This window comes from Rattus norvegicus, chromosome 3 (assembly GCF_021556685.1).
Source record: "Rattus norvegicus strain SHRSP/BbbUtx chromosome 3, alternate assembly SHRSP_T2T, whole genome shotgun sequence".
In the NCBI taxonomy this organism is placed as follows: Eukaryota; Metazoa; Chordata; class Mammalia; order Rodentia; family Muridae; genus Rattus; species Rattus norvegicus.
This window is the reverse complement of record NC_141536.1, coordinates 155,991,483-156,011,357: the sequence shown is the minus strand read 5'-3', so window position 1 is coordinate 156,011,357 and position 19,875 is coordinate 155,991,483. Positions and strand designations below refer to the sequence as shown.

At 48.9% G+C, this 19,875-nt stretch overlaps 1 protein-coding gene across 2 annotated transcripts; it reads right to left on the bottom strand.

Annotated features, from left to right (window-relative positions):
• Positions 1 to 960: 960 nt before the first annotated feature.
• Positions 961 to 12,688, bottom strand: Rnf114 (ring finger protein 114). 2 transcript variants are annotated; one of them, NM_001001517.2, is given in 6 exon segments: positions 961 to 2,456; positions 3,174 to 3,281; positions 4,724 to 4,838; positions 5,044 to 5,150; positions 8,787 to 8,937; positions 12,527 to 12,688. In NM_001001517.2, coding segments are annotated over 6 exon segments (690 nt in total). In that variant the 5' UTR covers positions 12,670 to 12,688; the 3' UTR covers positions 961 to 2,390.
• Positions 12,689 to 19,875: the final 7,187 nt, after the last annotated feature.

The following is a 19,875-nucleotide window of genomic DNA, read 5'->3' as shown; positions in this document are numbered from 1 at the left end:
GCTAAATCCCCAACCCCTCCACCCTGCTTTCTATCCATGCTCAGTCCCTTCCACTGACCCTGCATAGTCCCACAGTGCCTCATGGGTAAGTAAAATGCTGTCATCTTGGGCCTCTGAACTCAGCTCTGAGTTCGGGTGTCAGCTCAAATCTTGGAGACAGTCTTACTATGTAGCCCTGGCTGGCCTCAAACTCAGTCCATCTGCCTGCCTCTGCCTCTGGGATTAAGGGTGTATGCCACTCTGCCTAGGCACATTACTTTTGGACTTGTTCTTGTATTACAAGGGATTTACTTCTAGTGTCAGACCTGTAACTGGAGTCCAGGACTCAACTGAGATGCAAATGTAGCCTCTCAAAGATGTTGGAATGAAGAAGCCATTCTCAGACATCTGGATTAGGTATTTCTTCTCATCCTCTCCAGAACGGAATAAACAGAACAGCTCATTCTGACATGTCCACAGTCAGGTTTGAGACAGGAATTGCTGAGATCTCTGGGCCTTATTCGAGTCCCTACGGGACCAAGATGGAAATGAAGCCCAGGAGGTTAGCTCCAGAGAATCCCAGGCAGCATGGAGTGCAGGGTTCTGTACACCCTTTAGATGGTTCACTGGATACCATGGCCTCAGTTCACAAGGGATCAGCAACTGGCATAGTGCACACATACACAAAGGCCCGAAGTCTGTACGGTTATACCAGCCATTGCAGCTGCGGTCTAGAGCCCAGCCTGCTATTGTGAATTCCCCTATTTTAAGGGGGGATGGGGACATAGGGACATGGACAGATTTCTGCTCGGTTTTTAGAGAACACAGATGCTTGAGGCTCAGCTGCTTAAGTCTCAAAGTTAAGTAGAAGGCAGGTTGACTCAGGGACAGACAAGAATGCTCCTTTGAAGTAACAACAACCTTCTAGAGGCTGCTGGGCCCATAGTTCAGAAAAAGCTGAAATGAAAACATTGCAGCTTGCTGGTTGCATAAATTATGAAATTTATTTATATTTCACCTCCTAAAAGCCAGAACATAGCCATCCTTCTGGAAAGTCATTTCATTAGAAACAGTGAGTGTGATGCAGGACAAGAGGCTCCTGCTGCACTGTGGCACAGCTGTGCTTTTCTCAGTTCCTCAGGGCAAGGTCTCACCAAACCTCCCTCCATACATCTCCTGAGCAAACCTTTCCAGAGTACAGTGAAGAAGCAGGGACGTTGGGAGAATAATCCTGGACTGACTCTGCTGGCCTCTGAGCTGGCTTCGCCCTGGCAGGCAGAGATGCCACTGTGGAGGTGTGGAGTCAGAAGCACAATGCTGCATGCAGTCTCGGACAAACCAGAGCCACATGGCTGGAAAGAACTCACCCCAAAGCTCTAGTCTGTCCGAGGGTCTGCTCTGTGGTTAGACCAGTGGTGTCCTAATGTGCTGCATCCCCAGCTACTGCTCAGGAAAGCCTGCAGCAGACCCCTCCCTCCCTCCTGTGCAGAGGTCTAACTTTCTTAACTTCCCAGGGACATGACCCAGCTTTACCACGCTTTCCAAACTGAAAGGCAGGGTTAAAACGCAGGCTTGCTCAGGGAGGCAGCGATACTGCTCAGGTCCATTAAGTTACTAAGCAGCACACAGCAGTCAGAGCCTCCCTCCAATACACTCTCAGAGCAAGAAATGTCAGCAGACACTCAACAGAGGGCACCTGACCCAGCCACCTGAGAACACTCATCGGCATCAAAGAAAAGCAAAAGGCCACCTCTCCACCTTCTCTCTACTCAGAGATGAACACACCCATCTTCGCTACCCAGCATCTTCACTACAACTCTATGGTGACACTTTGTCCTAAAAAGGCACAGTCAGGCATTTAGGACAGAAGCCATCAGGTATACGGATGGAGGTGCGGGTGTAGGAAAACAGCAGTAACCAAAACTTCCTCCATCAGCAGACTGCTATGTCACCCAGGAGAAGAGGAGCAGAGCCCTGGCCCAGTAAACCGCAGAACCAAGGCACCTCAGGGCCAAGGGAAGGAGGAGTCCCTGCTTTATTGTGCTAGTCACTGCCCAGGGAAGGTCCTGACTGGCTAGGAGGACCTGAGAGAGAACACTGGACAACAGGATGAATGTGAAGGAAGATTGTGTGGGAGAAGCAGTTGAACTCTTCTTAAAGGAGGCAGTAGCTGAGGTGCAGTAAAAGCAGACCATGGGACAAACAAGGTTATCAGTGGGGAAGACAATGCTGACAAGAGCCCAGAGGAAACAGGGCTCTCTCTGCCCTAGGGCCCCGTCACCCTTGAAGTGACCCTGTCTGGTGCCATGGCTCAATTCCACATCTGCATTACATGTGAGGTACAAGAGTCAAGGGCTCACACCTAATGCATAATGGAAGCTCTAGAGTGAAGTGGACAGCCAGGACCCTGTTCATTGGTCGATGATGGAGCGTTGTAACACCTGGTTTATCATGTCATCTTCGTCAACATCATAATCCTGAGGACAGAAAAGACAGCAGCTGTTCACACCCAGAAGAGTCACCTTCATAGGAGCCTCCAGCCCAAGAGGGTCTGGAGAGGGCTGCTAAGGACCCCGGCTATGTCTAGTTGCTATGGAACTGGGAAAATGACTTCATCTCTCAGTGTCTTTGCTGTCTCCATCATTAAGTAACAGTAACAGTTTGGGGCTAAAGAGACAGCTCAGCAGTTAAGAGAACTGAGATCACAGGTGTGCACCTCCATGCCATCTTCTTACATGGGTAGCAGAGACCCGAACTCAGGTTCTTGTGCTTAACAGAATGTCAGCTTAGCAAGCAGAATGTCAGCTGCCTGCAGAATCCTGATGAGGGTGTTAGAGCTCTGGAGATCTAGAGTTACAGGTGTGCTGGGAATTGAACTTGGGTCCTCTGCACGTATACTACGTGCCTGCCCTTCACTCTTGCCATTCTGCAGGCTGACCCTGGTTGGTGTTACTGTCTTTACACTGCTGGGGATAGAGCCCAGGATGTCTTGCACGGAGCAAAGGCTCTCCCACTAAGCCACACTCGTACTGTCTAACAGCAGCCTTCAGTCGTATCTGGCACCCACACCTGCAGAGAGACATTGTGCAGCTTCCCTCTGGGGCTGAGAGTTCCTCAATACAGAACAGGGCCCCAAGAACCCCCTCCCAGAAACCTGAGCAGTAGGGCTGTCCCCCGTGGTGATGCAGACTCACCACAAAAGTGTCGTAGGAAAAGCGGTGGCGGCGCTGGATATGCTCCATGAAGTTGGCACTGCGGTAGCTGGGGTCTCCCCAGGGCATCGAGGCACATATGGGACAAACCTGTCAGGAGGAAGCAAGGTGCTGCAACCTGCTGCCTGAGCCAACCCTCTGTGACCTCTGCTCAGCCCATTTCTGTCAGGACAGCTTTACTGACAAGCCTAAGTACAAGGTCCATAAACATGAAGCAACCCAAAGGACATGTGGGAATGGGCACAGGCTTGTAAATGAAGGCAAAATGCAGCTGGGCACAATGATAACAAAGTAAGGGACCAGATGACAGGGATGAGGACAAAAGTGTGTACACCAAAAGCCAATCAGAACAGCATGGGGCAGAGCACATGTCTGTAAACCTCAGCACCAAGGAGGTAGAGGAAGGAGGCAGAGTTCAAGGCCAGTCTGGCTACAGGAGTGATTTGAGGGCAATGACGGAGCAGTCATCAGCACAGGCTGCCCTGACTCACGAGAGTGAGAGTGAAGCAGCACTTGGACAGCGCAGGTGGCACAGCCCCTGATTTTCCCCATTTTGATTCCCTGCTCTGTTCAGTTTGCTGGACCTAATGGGGCAGCAGCCTTCCTCAACTGCAGACAGACCCAGCCTCCTCCTTCGTCCAGGAGAACACAGCTTCCTCAAGTCTGCCTCTTTGTCTATTTTTTTTTTTTTTGGTTCTTTTTTTTTCGGAGCTGGGGACCGAACCCAGGGCCTTGCGCTTCCTAGGCAAGCGCTAAGTCTGCCTCTTTGACTCCAGTCACCAACTCTGTTTCAGCTCTCCAAGCTCACACACTCCCTGCTTCAAACTCAGGCTGTGGCCACATGAGTTCCAAGCCTTTTAGAAGTCACCTTTCACTGTGAACCCTGAAGACACTGCTGAGCTGGTGCTGGACTCCTCTGGACTGTGAGCCTAGCTAGACAAGGACGCAGCAGCATCTGCTCCCCTTCTGACTGGTCTATGAACGAGAGCACCCAGTCTTGAACATAGCTGGAGTTTGAACCACCTTTGCCAGTTCTGACAGCACCCACTTATCTCTATAGCTGCTAGGCTGGTGCATGGCTTGATGCTGGAGCACTTGCCTAAAACAGGTAAGACCCCAGGTTCAACGCCCGTGCAACAAGCACGTGAAAAGAGAACGTCTGCAATCTGCGTGGCGGCTCCGGCCTGTGGGCCTGTGGTGGTCATCCTCACTTGGAAGGTAAAACACGAGGATAAGATTCAAAGCCACCCCTGCTAATGGTGAGTGCAAGGCTAGCACAGCCTACATGAGACTCTGAGTCTGTTGTTTTTGTCTAAGTGATTTTTAAAGAAAAATTTAAGATAGACACTGAAATATTCAAATGGCAAAAGGTACCTATAAGCTCTTCCTAAATGGCTCATCAAAAAAAAAATCACATATATAGAACACAGTTAAGCAATCCGGGCAAAATGTTAAGTTGGGTGAAGGGTTAAGGCTTCACTGTACAGCCTGGTTATTTTCTATTAAGTCAAAGAAGAAAAGCCAATTCTTACCACAGACTTGGTATCCGTGCTGTGAGTGAGTTTGCAGTGCTCCACAAGTCCTTCCTGATCAAAGTTCTTCTCGGGACAATAAGGACAAGGAAAGGTGTATCGGTTTGGGACATTTCTGGGAGGTGAGAGAAGAAGACCCTGAGAGCTGTTCCAAGAACTGAGTGCTTGCACATTAGGAGCACAGCCTGATATGAACACATTCCCACCCCAGAACCGGTCAACCTAGCCAGCTCCAGTGACACCTCCAATTCTCCAAATTCACACCCTGAACCTTCCAACAACACATGCATCCCACGTCTTCCTGGGGAGTAGGTCTGTACCTCTGCTGAAGGGATGCATCCTTGGTAGTGGCCTTTACACCTTCCATGATGTAACTCTGGTATTTGGAACATGAAGCCACGTGGGCCCGGATCTTAGATAGGACAAACTTGAATAGAAAGAGCAGGACCAATAGTTAGTGAGGCGTCCATAAGAGGTAATCCCCAACCAAGGACAAGAAAATTAGACCCGCACACTGGGCTGTACAACTGAACCCCTCCTGACTGTACCAGTGGGCAGGAGCCAGGCTGCTGTTTTATTCACCTACATCTGCTTCCACTGTGAGGTCGCTCTCCCCCCAACCATCTGCTCTCTGCTTACTGACATTTTCCAAGTGCTATTTTTAAGTACTCTACATGCTTATCTATTTTGTGCATGTATATGTGACTTGCGTGTGTGAAAGCCAAGGACACCCCGAGCTGCTGTCCTTACCTTTCTACCTTGTCTGAGACAAGACCTTCCCCTAGTAGGGAAGCCAGGCTGGGTGGCCTACAAGCTTCTGCTACAGCATCCATCTATTCACAGGTTCTGAGCTCAGGCCTCATTCAGGTCCTTAGGATTAGGCAGCAAGCACTACCGCCTGCAAAGTCAGTTTGCGAGCCCAACACACACATCTAAATTGACTCTTACTTGGGCAGGGTGGCACACATCTGTGAGCTCAAGGACTCTGGGAGGGTAAGGCAGGAAGACCACCAAGAGTTTCAAGCTGGCCTAACCTACACAGAAACTGAGTATTATTTTGGTCTGCCTCCAGCTGCATTCCCCATTCTCCTCCCCTCTTCTCTCCACGTGCTCATGGCCAGCCTCTACTCTATTCCTCTCCTTTTCTACTCTACTTTCTTTTTCTGCCCTACTGCCCTCTTAACTCCTCTCCCCATGCCCCTGAATAAACTCTATTCTATACCAAAAAAAAAAAAAAAAAAAAAAAAAAATTATATAAGGGGAGCGGACTGTGGGAAGGGGGCCTTTGACCAGGATAAAAAGTGAATAAATTAATAGAAAAAAAAATACACGGGGCTGGGGATTTAGCTCAGTGGTAGAGCGCTTACCTAGGAAGCGCAAGGCCCTGGGTTCGGTCCCCAGCTCCGAAAAAAAGAACCCCCCCCAAAAAAAACAAAAAAACAAACAAACAAACAAAACAAAAAAAACACAAAATGAGGAAGGGAGATTATATGGGGGCATGTGTACCACACAATCACCAATTTTTATTGTTTTGTGACAAGGTCTCATATAGACCAGGCTGGCTTTGAACCTTTGTCCCCCTGCTTCCACCTTCCCAGTGCTGGTATTACTGGCATGTGCCAGTAACACACAGCTTTACTAACCTTGGAAATGGAGAAAATTTTGAGCACACAAAGGAGAAAAGCGACCATGGAAAAAGACAAAGATGGAGGACAGTTTGTTGAGATTTAAAATGAAAAAAAAAAAAAAAAAAGTGAGAGAGAAAAAGATTCCAATCCCAGAGTATAGGCACCAGCCAGAGTGCACTGACTCAGCCACTACCTAGGAGCTGGCCCAGGGCCTGGGCTCGGCTATCCACTTAGGAGCCTGAATTTAAATGTTGGAACAAACCTGTACGGACTGTCAAAGTCTTACTGTGTACCCCAAATACCAAACCCTCTGCAAGGACTGAGGGAAGAGATACATTCTTTTACAGCCATCTACACGATGATGCTCAGAATTCAGAGTTCAAAGACATTCCCAGACTTCCTGAATCTGAGGCCGGCTGAGGGTGCAGGAGACCCTGAGTAAGAATAAAAAGGGGAGCTGAAGAAATGACTCAGCAATTATGAGCACTGGCTGCTCTTCCAGAGGACCCAGGTTCAATTCCAAAGGACCCAGCACCCACAGGGCAGCTCACAACTGTCTGTAATTAGTTACAAACTGGGGATCTGACACCTTTGCACAGACATACATACAGGCAAACTACTAATACACATAAAAATAAATAAATCTTAACAATATAAAACATAAATAAAAGGGAGGGGAGAGAGAGAAACCTGCCAGGCATGACCTCTCACATTTGTAACCCAGCACTTCCAGGGTGGAGGCAGGAGGACTGCCTTAAAGGCAGCCTTGACCATAAAAGACCCTACTGTTTGTTTCTGGTGTGGCTAAGGCACCAGATCAGGTGTGGTGGCCACACTTTTATCTCTGCACTTGGGCGGTCGAGGCAGGAGGATCTCCATGAGTCCTGGTATCTGGTTCCAGGACAATCAGGACCACACAAGAGAAAATTTGTCCCAAAAAACAAAAACAAAAAACCCCCAAGAAACCCAGCAAGTCAGGCAGGGGATAAGCACCAAGACCTAGCTGTGGTGACTCATGCCTGTAATTGCAGCGCTGGGGAGCAGAGGCAGGTGGAACGGAGTTCAAGGCCAGTCTGGTCTACAGTAAGGCCTTATCTAAACACAAACAAAAGTAAAACAAAATAACAAAGACATACAAGTATAAATTCAAGTATAAAAAAGAGGTAAGAGGTCTGGAGAGATGGCTCAGTGGTTAAGAGCACTGACTGCTCTTCCAGAGGTCCTGAGTTCAATTCCCAGCAACCACATGGTGGCTCACAACCATCTGTAATGGGATCCGATGCCCTCTTCTGGTGTGTCTGAAGATAGCAACAGTGTACTCATGTATATAGAATAAATAAATCTAGCAAGTGCATCTTGTGTGTGTGGAAACATCTGCAGTGATGCTGGCCTAAGGTAGAGAGTGCTGAGCAACTGCCCAAAAGGAAATGTACCACCACCACCACCCCGACCCCAACCCATCAGCCCAAGGGCCAGGATCACCAGTGTGTGTGTACACCACACAACACACTGACTGCCTTTCCATCGAAGTCGGTGGAGGAAAACACAGTGGTGTTTACCCCTTTTTACTGTCTGGAATAAAAGTTGGAATGACTTAAAAACCACAAAGGAAGATGAAGCCCTAGTTATCTGTGCTCCCAGCAGCAGTGAGCAGTGTAGGTAAGCACACAGTGACAGCCTGGTGCAAGTGCTTGAGGGGACACCACAGTGATGGTACAGTGACAGCCCCGTACAAGTGCTCAAGAGCGCATTCCACTGGTAGGGAGACATCTACCGCCCTCCACCTTACACCCCAGACTCTGGAAAGGGCTACAACGCAACAGTAAATTTCATGACTCTAGTGGCAGACTCGAGTTTCCCTTGAGCTCAGTGCAGAGTTGGTTATTTTGTTTTTTTTTTTTGAGAGACAGCCTCATGCACACCAGGCTGGCTCTTACATTTAGATTCTCCTGCTACCATACAGAGTGTTGGGATTATAGGTGTGGGCCATCATGTCTAGTTGAAAGGGGGCTGGGGAATGGAACCCAGGGCTTCTTGCATGCTAGGCAAGCACTCTACACCGAGGGATGTTCATTCTATATCTATCTTAAAAATCACGAAATACTCTTATATCCTATTTAGAGTAGAACACACACAAGTGTCATACTTTCTGAAGTAGGTCTCCAGTAGCCTGAAGTAAAATGTATAAAGTAAATTGTATAAATCGTTAAACCAAGTCATGAAAAAATAAAACCCAGCAAGGTGAAAAAACCAAAACCACAAACAAAACAAACAAAAAACTACCAGCATCCCTCCCACCCCGCAGCACAGCCACCACACGCAGCAGCATGCACTTGTGCTGTGAGCCAGTACTCAGGCTCTAACTGCAGACACTTGCTCTAGCTTTTACCGTCTCATCACCAAAGACAAGGGCCCTCCATGTGAAGTGCACATACATCCTTACGGCAGCCATGGCAAGAGGTCTCTATGCTCTCGATCTGCCGCTCCAGCTCCGCAGCCCGGACGCCAGGCGCCAGAGCACTGCGGCACACGCCACAGACAGGCTTCTTCGGCTTCAGACATTCCTGCAGGCATGCAGAGCAAAAGCTACAACAAGACATACAGAGAACCTGTGTCATGCAAAGAGACAAGACACGAAAGTGGATCAACTTTTAAAAGACACAATGAATCATGGATTGGGACAGTGATTCCCTGATCTTATTCAAATAAAATACCATGCCCTTTCCAACTGAAAACAAAACAAAACAAAACAAAACACTGCACCTGGGGTTTGGGACATTATGGAGAAATCACACACACAGCCTGGTATTTGGAGAAAGGCATGATGTTTGAGCCTTCAGAGCTTAGCTCCTGTCATAGGGAGTCTTGATGAGGTTTCCTGAGCCCTTTTCTCTTTTCTTTTTTTTTCTTTCTTTTTCGGAGCTGGGGACCGAACCCAGGGCCTTGCGCTTGCTAGGCAAGCGCTCTACCACTGAGCTAAATCCCCAACCCCCCTGAGCCCTTTTCTTGTGTGCAAGAGGAAGATGTCATACCCATCTGGAGGACCGCTGGAGCCTGACTGTACTGCAAACGCTTGGTATCTGGTTCTCATGAAACAACAGGTGAGACTGTTACTATCAGAGGTGAAAGGGAAGCACTGTGCAAACATACAGACCCAGAGGAGCTGGTTATACCCCAAGAACACTGCTCATCAGACCTCAGAGGCAGCCTCTGGATCAACCTTAAAAGAGTGTGATTGGCAGAGAATATCCCATGCCCTCAAATTAAAAGTTCAGTCTCTGCTTGGTAGTGCAGAACTTAGGGGGCAGAGGCAGGAGGTTCTCTGACTTCCAGGCCAACCTGGTTTACATAGCAAGTTCCAGGAGAGCTAGACTACATAGAGAGACCTTGTCTCAAAAAACAAAGCAAAAAAACCCCCAAGCCCCAAATTCAAAAGTGTCGAGGGAACTTTACTCACAGGCAGGAAATTAAACAGTACAGATCCTGCAGATCAGAAGCTACTGAGGGAGGGAGGGCACTCAGGCTGAAAATTCTCACGTATTCCAGGACTCACACCATGGCCCAGAGGCAGAGGTGGCACCTGCTGGCTCACAGCACAAGAAGGCTACTAAGGCACAGGACACCAAACAGACTCACTCAGACAGGTCGGTCTTATGGCTACACTAACAGACTGCTGGAAGAGCAGTGTGTGTGTGTGTATGTGTGTGTGTGTGTTTGCGTGTGTGTTTGTGAGTGTGCGTACATACATATCAGAAATGACACACACCCTCCCCCCCCCTTTTTTACTATCTTTTAAGAAATCTTTATCATTTCTATTAGGAAAAAATTCTAGTCCAGGCTGGGAGGTAGCTAGTTAGTTACCTGAGGGCAGAGGAGACAAAAGCCCCATCCTTATCATTCTATACTCCTTTTTTGTAATGTTTGTTGGTTTGTTTGTTTCTCTGTGTAGCCCTGGCTGTCCTAGAACTCACTCTATAGACCAGGCTGGTCTTAACTCAGAGGACCTCCTGCCTCTGCCTCCCAAGTACTGGGATTAAAGGTGTGCACCATACCACTCAGCATGACGCTGAATTTGAAGAATACAGTGACTTCATGCAGTGATGAAGAATAAGGATGGTAACAGAGAGCCTGGCAAGTGGAGCACTGAGCATCTGAGATAACACTGAACAGCAGGCCACAAAGACCTGGCCACAGATTGTGTCAAGTACAGAAAGGAAGGCCTTTGGGGCAATGCTGTGGCAGATCACACAGAGAAAAGGCAAGGCAGGGTGGGCAGGCTCTTCACAATAGCCCATCCCAAGAATAACTCAAGACAACTGAGGAATCCAAGCCAGCACAGATTAAAGCAGTTGATTTAACAGTCCACCAGAGGGGCTGGGGATTTAGCTCAGTGGTAGAGCGCTTACCTAGGAAGCGCTAGGCCCTGGGTTTGGTCCCCAGCTCCGAAAAAAAGAACCAAAAAACAAACAAACAAACAAACAAACAAACAAAAAAACAGTCCACCAGATCCTTACAGTCTGTGTGCCCTACAAGGAGGCAGCATCTAGATGCCTGTGTCTGGAGCTGACTTTCAGTTTCTATTTCCTAGAAATGGACATCAACTAGTTCTGCCTGTCAGTGCTCTTTAGCATCTAGCTATCTGTGCTCCACCAGATCCGAAACCGTGTAGCCACAGGGCTTGACCTGAATTTCATAAAAATCAAATGCCCCAACCACAGCTGTAGGGCTCTCCAACTTCAAAGGCAAACATTCAAAATGAAGTAGTTAGTGCCCAGAGCACTTGGAGAAGGCTCGGAGCATCTGCTACTCTTCGACAAAGGTGTGTGTGTCTGACTTCAAACAGCACCAATATGCTGGACACTGACTGGGGCTGGTAACGTTTGCTATGCCTGGCAGGACTGCTTCTTGCCCTCTGACCTAGGAAAAAAGTCAAGGAAGCCTCAAACTCTGGTGCTTCTCAATCAAGTCACGTTTTTCCATAAATGTCAGCAGCCCCCACATGCTCTCCTACTACACATGCCATAGTTTGCACAGTCATTAGTAGTTCCCTTAAAAAGTATTTATGTGTGCGCACACGAATGTGTGTATCACTGAGGACAGATGGAAATCAGAGGACAGTCTGTGGGAGTCAATTCTTCTACCTCAGGAGCGAACTGAAGTCATCAGGTTTGGTGACAAGAGCTCGAGCCATCTCGCTGGCCACTACTTACAATCAATTTCCTGAACTGTAAACCCGAGGGCCAAATTGCCTCTAAAGCTCTATCCCAAAGCAGCACACAGAGAGGCATGCAGACACTCCAGTAAACTGTAAGGGGTCTGGGGATGTTCTCTGTGCCCAACACTGGTTTCCGTTAACGGGAGGTGAGGATATGGTACTCTCTTCTTGTGTCCCTACATGCGGCTCTGTGTAATGAAAGAGCTAGCAGAGCCAGGAGACAAGTGAGGGAGGTTGTCTACGTTACGTCGGGACGCGAAGCTTGAAAACCTGTACCTGAACTCAAGCTGGCAGGAGCTCAGTGTTCCTGGAAGTAACAAGCATCCCACGGTGCTGGCAAGGCCCTGGACCAAACCAGACCCGGGCAACGCACCAGGGATGGTCTGACAGGTGAGGCTGCCCCGAGTGAGCGAGTCTTGACACTTGCATGTTGATTCACCCGGAAAAAGACTGGCACTCCCAGGACGATAGTGGGAGTGCATCCAAAAAAGATGCTCGTACTCGAGTTGGGGGAGTCACGAAGACCGACTCCTAGGTGGTCGCCCGTGGGCGGGGTCACAGGGAAAATGAGGAAGGTGGTCGGGCATCCCCAGTCACAGCTGACTGGTGTTTGAAATGTGGAAGAACGGACTTCACATATCGCTACACGGTCACAGCACCTAGGGAAGCCCAGGCCCGTAATACCGGGCTTCATTCACCCCGAGGGAAGGACGCCTCCGAGAGCACCTCACACCCTGTACGCGGGTACGGCCGAGCCTCCCGACACTTCCCTTTTGTTCCAGGCTAGCCCAGCGCCCGCTGTCAAAACTTGCCGCCCGCGGCCTCCGGCGCACTTCGGACGCCCAGGGGGCGGCCTGGTGAGGCGCGACGCCGAGGTTCGAGGGGGCCGGCCGTGCTCCAGGGTCCGACGCCGCCGGTCGCCCACCCGCGCTCCCTCCCCGGCGGGCGCCCGCCACTCACACGTGTCCGCAGGGCACCTGCACGGGCTTCTCGAACACTTCCAGGCACACGGGACACGTAAAGCGGCTGAGAGGGTCAGTTTCGGACGCCGGCTTCGCCGACTGCGCGGCTCCGTCGCGGGACTCCGGCTGCGCCGCCGCCATCTTGCCGCTGAGGAGCGTCGCGCTGAGAGAGAAAGAGCCGCCGAGGGGGGCGGGCCCGCCGTCGTTTGCGCACGCGCGAGGGGCGGAGGTGGGCGGGCCCCACAACCCACCGGGGCTTTTGAAGGCCACCTCCCACCAGGTGTGTAGATGGCAGCCTAGAGTAGAGGACCCCGCCACGCTGTGCCCACGCCTCTCACCCACAGGAACACAGACTATGAATGTGTATCGTTATTACAGTTGACCTTAGCTAGCTCACCAACTTGCCCAGGCGAGCTTTGACTTTTCCATCCTCCTGCCTCAGCCTACCGAGTATTTGGAGGTACAGATGGCACCACCAGGTGTGGCCAGAGATGATTTCATCTGATTTCTCAAAGGTTTTTTTCTGACTGGAAAGGAGAAGTCAAGGTTTCCTGCCTGCACCTCTAAGGGGGGACGTGTGTATCTCAGTCCCCTGGCCTGTAGGTGGATGCCACCTGTGTTAATCTTCCCCGTTTTCTAGACATGCTTACTGCCCTTTCCCTATGGCTTATTCGTGGCCTGGAAAAGTAAAATAAAGTAGAGGCTTGAGCTGAAGGAAGTATAACAGGAAGACGACCAGCCAATATCTTGTAGGTGCCAAGAGTTCTGGCAGGTGTTGGGGTACTGGCAATGATCGATTCCGAGAGCAGCAAGGAGTTGATTGTCTGGAAAGTACTGTGTCCACATAGGTAGAGTTCTCGCCTAGCATTGCACATGGGTTCCTGGGTTCCATCCCTAAAAGTGTATATGTCACATGTGGTAGTGCACACTCATAATCCCCGGCACTTGAGAAGTGAAGGCAAGAGGATCAGAAGTTCAGGGCTGTCCTGGGCAATATAGTGAGTTTGAGACTAGCTTGGGATACAGGATGGTGTACTTACCTGTAAAATTCAAAGTTTTGAGCTTTTTTTTAAATATTTATTTATTATATTTATATGAGTACAGTGTACGCTATCTTCAGACGCACCAGAAGAGGGCATCAGATCCCATTACAGATGGTTGTGAACCACCATGTGGTTGCTGGGAATTGAACTCAGGACCTCTGGAAGAGCAGTCAGTGCTCTTAACCACTGAGCTATCTCTCCAGCCCAAGTTTTGAGCTTTGAGGTCAGCCTGGATTGCATAGAGAGACCCTTTCTCAAAAACCAAAGCAACAAACAAACAAAAAGTGCTTCTAAAAAGTTGCACTTCAGGGTGCTGGAGCAGTGGCTCAGCAGTAAGGAGCACTGTTTGCTCTTCCGGAGGTCCCGAGTTCATAATCCCAGCAGCCACATGGTGGCTCACAACCATCTGTAATGGGATCTGATGCCCTCTTCTGGTGTGTCTGAAAACAAGGTACTTCTTTTTCTTTTCTTTTCTTTTTTTTTTAAAGATTTATTTATATGATTTATTTATTTATTTATGTATATGAGTACACTCTTGCTCTCTTAACAGGTACCAGAAAGGGGCATCGGATCCCACTACAGATGGCTGTGAGACACCATGCGATTGCTGGGTGCTCTTAACCGCTGAGCCATCTCTCCAGCCCAAGGTACTTCTTTTAAATAAATAAATCTTAAAGAAAAAAAAGTTGCACTTCCAACTCGTATGAGCCTGCAGCTCAGAATGCTCGTGGCCCTGGATGTGACGTGCTGTAGTTCCACGTGCTTGCAGCCCCTTTCCTTCTGGTTTTTTCTTTTACATTTTCTTATTCACGCATGCGTAAGTATGCACCTGTGTTTGCAGGTGCTTTCAGAGCCCAGAAGAGGGTGCTGTATCACTTGGCATTGGAATGATTGGCAGTTTTGAGCCATCCCAAGAGGATACTGGGATCTGGTCCTCAGCCACAAATGTTCCTGACTGCTGAGTCATCTCCCTAGACTCTCCTATGTTTTTTTTTTTTTTTTTTTTTTTTTCCTGCCAAGGGACGCTGGCAAGGGATGCTGGTGTGTTAACTGGTGGGTGGCTTTTCCTTGCTTGCTTCAAAGGGCAAAGATGTTTGCTTTCTGCAAATGACCCTTTGAACATTCACTCTTTTTTTTTTTTTTCGGAGCTGGGGACCGAACCCAGGTCCTTGCACTTGCTAGGCAAGCGCTCTACCACTGAGCTAAATCCCCAACCCTGCAAATGACCCTTTGAAGCCCTGTACTTGAAGGGCTGTACGGTCTACACACTAATGGCCATGACCTCTGGGGACTGTATTCAGAGCAATTAAACAGCCCCCAGGTGAGATCAAGATCCAAACCCGTGAGCTATGTCTCCTTGGAGGTGGGTTGGGCAGGGTGGATCCCTGGTAATAACAGCTCTTAGCCAGTAGTTACCTTTGGACTTGTGGGTGCTGTGAGGATTTGAGGCACTGGAGTTGGGTTTATACAGGGAGAAAAGGGGTAGATTGTGGATTGTGGATTGTGAAGGAGTCAGAGAACACATGTGCCTGCTTTGCGGGTGACAACCACCTCCAAGGCAACGAGTGCTCAGGAACGAGATGGCCTCCTTAGCCTCCTGTACTAGGGCAGGAAGCCTCATTAGGTAAAACCTGCTGTCAGGTTTGGATGAACCTCTTTCCTCCTGGTATCTCACCCAGCAGGCAGTGCTTGCCTAGCATGGGTGACCCAGCGTGATGCTAACCAGGCAGTGATGTCCTCTTCTAATTCCTGTTATGGGGAGGTAAAGGCATGAGAGTCAGGAGTTCAAGGCCATTCTTGTTAGCACAGCAAACTCTCGGCTGCAGGACACCGTCTCCAACAATGAAATCAAATCAAACCTAATCAAGATAACCTTGAGCAGGGAACTATGAATGTAGGTCAAGTAACCGAGGTTTGGGGAGATGATTCCACACTCAGTCCGACTTGACGCATACACTCACAATCGTGAGACAAACTACAAAGACACTGTTGGAAGTAGGCTCAACATGCTGGGCGGTGGCAGTGCACGCCTTTAATCCCAGCACCCTGGAGGCAGAGGCAGGTGGGATCTCTGTGAGTCTGAGGCCAACCTGGTCTGCAAAGTGAGTTCCAGGACAGTCAGAGGGCTACACAAAAAGGGCCTGTCCCAAAAACACAACCCAAACCAAACAAACAAATAACAACAATAACAAAACAAACAAAATCGGCTCAACAATCTCCACAGATAGCTCAGTTGGGTTCCTAGCACCCACGTTAGGCAGCTCCTTATCAACTTTAACTCCAGCTTTGAGGGACCTGACCCCCTCTACTGTTCTCTGTGGGTACCAGTTACCAGTGTGGTGTACAGAGTACATGCAGGTAAAACACCCATACACATACAATTAAATCTTTTTTTTTTTTTTTAATTTAGGGGCCGGAAAGATGGCTCAGAAGAGCTATTATTGCTCCTGTAAAGGACCCAGGTTCAATTCCCAACACCTACATGTTAGCTTTCAACTATCCGTAACTCCAGTTCCAATGCTCTCTTCTGACTTCATGGACACCAAGCACACACACAGGGCATATATATACGTGCAGACAAAACACACAGAAAGCAAAACAATTGTTTAGAAAAATCTTTTTTTTTTTTCCAGAGCTGGGGACCGAACCCAGGGCCTTGCGGTTGCTAGGCAAGTGCTCTACCACTGAGCCAAATCCCCAGCAGAAAAATCTTTTAATAAAAGGCTTTTTGTCCAGAGGGAGGGTCCTTGAAAGGTGTGTCAGGGATATTTCATTCAATCAAAAGGAATGGTCGGATTTATCACACCTATAGTCTAAGCAGGCCAATGCAGGAGAACTGCCCTGAGTTCAGGGACAGCCTGGTGCTAAATAGTGAGTACTTGGCCTTGGCCACAGTGTAAAGCTCTGAAGAAAACGTAAAGGAAAAGGGAGTGTAATGAGCAGTGGGCGTGGTGGTGACCGGAGGCCAGTGCTTCTTAACCAAACTAACCCTTAGACCCTTCAATACAGTCTATGCTGTACTGTCCCCAACCATAAAATCATTTCATTGCTCCTTTATAAACCTTGCTACTGTGATGAGTGGTAACATAAATATCTGATATGTAGGCTGGCAGAGTGTCACGATCCATAGGTTGAGAACTGCTGCTCTTTTGAAGGGATGGGAATGAGGTCAGGTGGAGGGCTGGCACGGTGGGTGGCCTAGGTGCTTGACCTCAGTCGTCCCTGGGGCCGTGTTGGTAGGAGGTGATGACTGACTTCATCAAGTTGTTCTCTCACCTCCACACCTGTGCTGTGGTGTGCAATGATACCTCCCCTCATAAACATAATAATTAATGTAAAAACAAACAAAAACGGTAAGCCTTCGCCTCGGAAGGTGGCTGCACACACCTGTAATCCTATCACCTGAGAAGTGGGGGCAGGGTTCTGGGTCAGCCAAGGCTACAAATGGGGATTTTACGTGAGCAGGGGGCTATTAGCAACTGACCTCCAGTATCGATGGCTACTGTTGAGTGCTTGGTCCAGCACTTGGGCAGACATCTCTTGTCACCTGTATCTATCTGTCTGGCAGGTGCAGTTATCTGGAAGCTGACAGGAGAGGAGCCTGAGGCAGAGAGGTTTCAGGCTTTCTAGTGCTCATTAGACACTGTGAGCTAGCACTCAGGAAGATACCATTCTACTATGTCCAGCACGGTGTGTGCCAGGCCCTGTATCTTAGCACCCAGTTGTGTGCTCGACAGCTGCTGAGCTTCCGTCTCCTCGTTTTTTCTGGCCCGACTGCTTTCTTCCCTCCAGCTGAAAGGAAGGCCAGACCTGCCCACATGCTCACAACCCCACTGAAAACTATGGGATTTTATTACTTGAAATACTGAGGATTGAACCTGAGGCCTCATGCAGTGAGGCAAGCACTCTACTGCTCAGCTATATAGCCCTGTTTTTGGGGGGGTCTTGGGAATGGGCACAGGGTCTTACTATGCAGTTGTGGCTGTCTTAGAATTTTGGGCCACTCTCATGCTCTGCCTTCTAAGTACTGGGATTACAAGTATACATCACAGTACCCAGCAAGTTCTTTTTTCTTTAAAGATTTGTTTTTATTGGGTCTGAAGAGATGGCTGCATAGTTAGATGGCTGCAGGGCTAAAGAGATAGCTTAGTGGTTAAGAGAATTGGCTGCTTTCACAGGAATCAGGAGGCATTCCTAGCACTAGAAGACTAATCTGTTAAGTCCAGTTCAAGGGGATCTGATGCTGCCCCCTTCTAGCCTCTACGGGCACTGCAGGCATGAGGTGCACAGACTCACAGAAGGGCATATTGCATACTTGTACACATAAAAATAAATATTGGCTGAGCAGTGGTGGCACATGCCTTGAAACTCTCTGTAATTCCAGTTCTAGTGAGTCTCAACACCCTGCCCTCTTAGTCTCTGTGGGTACCGCATAACATGGTGCACATATGTGAAGGCAGAGCACACATACACGTAACTGAAAACAAGGTCCATTCCTTATGTTCAGCTGGGTATCAGATCCTCTGGAGCTTGAGTCACAGGTGATTGTGGGCTGTGTAATGTGGGTGCTGGGAACTGAACTTCGAAACTCTGGAAGAACAGCAAGGGTTTTTTTTTGTTTTTTGTTTTTTTTTTTTCCGGAGCTGGGGACCGAACCCAGGGCCTTGCGCTTCCTAGGCAAGCGCTCTACCCCTGAGCTAAATCCCCAACCCCCAGACAGCAAGGGTTCTTAACCGTGGAGTGCCTCCCTGTCCCTCCAAACTAGACCACTTCTATGTAGGTCTCAGATTGGTATTGAACTTGCAGCCATTCTCCTGCCTCAGCTTTCCAAGTGCTGGGACTAGAATGACTGGGGAAATAGGCATCTGACCCCATATTCCCATCTCTGGTTGGCTCTGGATACTTATTGATGCTGGCTGTTGTTTTTTTATTCTGTTGTCAAAGTGTCTCTTTCTTGCAGTGTGCTTTGAGGTACCGTGTAGTTCTATTGTCCTCTACAGGTACAGGTTGGCTAGGCAGCCACATCACTCACTGGTTAGAGCTGACCCTTGGTTTGCTGCTGTAATCACACGGCGTCTTGCCCTTGTGTTAAAAGCCCACTGTGGGGTCAACAGGGTAACCACTCTTACTCTTTTGGCTTTTGTTCTGTATGCTACTTTTGTGATTTATGGAGGAAAAAAAAGAGGCAGGTAGTGTTGGTTCCTAAAGAGTAAAGGTCCTGACTTACCACATGGCCGTTATGTAACCTGCGGATGGGTCGTTATGTAATGAAGTCTGGATACCAAGCTCAGAAGTCAGCAGTCTTCATTTGTGTAAAAGATGAGAAATGTTCCTCTCTTGAGACTGTGAGTCTTTCTGACAGGAGATGTCAGGCATCTCCATCCCTAGGGCTTCCCTCTTGGCTGTCACGGAACCACAGAGGCAGAAGGGACTTTTCTGCAGCAGCCCTGTGTGAAATACAAGCTTGCCACATTGGCTCACACTGGCTTAGAGTGCTTTCCTTTTCCCTTTCATTGTGTGGGGGTTTGAGACAGGTCTCATATAGCTCAGGCTGGCCCCAACTTACTCTGTAGGCAAGGATAGCCTTGAACTCCCGACTCTCCTTCCCCATCTACTGAGCACTGAGTTTACAGGCAGGCGCCACCACTGCTGGCTCTTAAAGAGCTTTTTGTTGTTTTCCTTTTGTTTTGTCTTTAGAGACAGGGTTTCTTCATGTAGCCCTGGCTGTCCTGGAACTCACGGAAATGCACCTGCCTCTGCCTCCCAAGTGCTAAGATTAAAGGGGTGCACCACCATTCCCAAGCCTCTTTAAAAGTTAATTTTTACTTTTTAAATGATGTGCATGTCTGCCCTGTGAGTGCAGGAGCTCTCAAATCAAAGGCAAAAGTGTTGGAGCCCCTGGGGTTGGAGTTGCGGTTATGAGAAACCTGATGTGGGAGCTAGGAACAGAATTGGTTCATCTGAAAAAAGCAGTACAGGCTCTACCCCTAAACTTGTATGTGGATTACGGAAGCTTCTGAGAAGCCACTGGCATTCTTTTGTTGGTACAGCCATGGTTCTAAGAGTGAAGTTCATGACCACGGCAATCCAAGAGCTCCAGTTGGATGGCCCCCAATCAGACATGCAGGGGGCTTCTGGGGAATACAGATGAAAAGGATCTCGGGGCCTAGTGTAGACATCAGGTGAACACATATGTGACCTGCTGTCCTGAGAGCTGACATAAAGTTACTAAGAGTGCTGAGGGGAGCCGCAAGAGAAAGGCCGAAGCTCTGGCTGGACACGAGCAAGCAAGACAGGGACAGGT

Coding starts and splice junctions, on each gene's coding strand:
- Rnf114 (XM_087653477.1), bottom strand. CDS start 12,048: ATGCACTCCCACTATCGTCCTGGGAGTGCCAGTCTTTTTCCGGGTGAA. Junction 5,151..8,786: donor GCCATGGCTGCCGTAAGGAT/GTATGTGCACTT, acceptor TTTCTATTCAAG/TTTGTCCTATCTAAGATCCG. Junction 4,839..5,043: donor GATGCATCCCTTCAGCAGAG/GTACAGACCTAC, acceptor CTCACCTCCCAG/AAATGTCCCAAACCGATACA.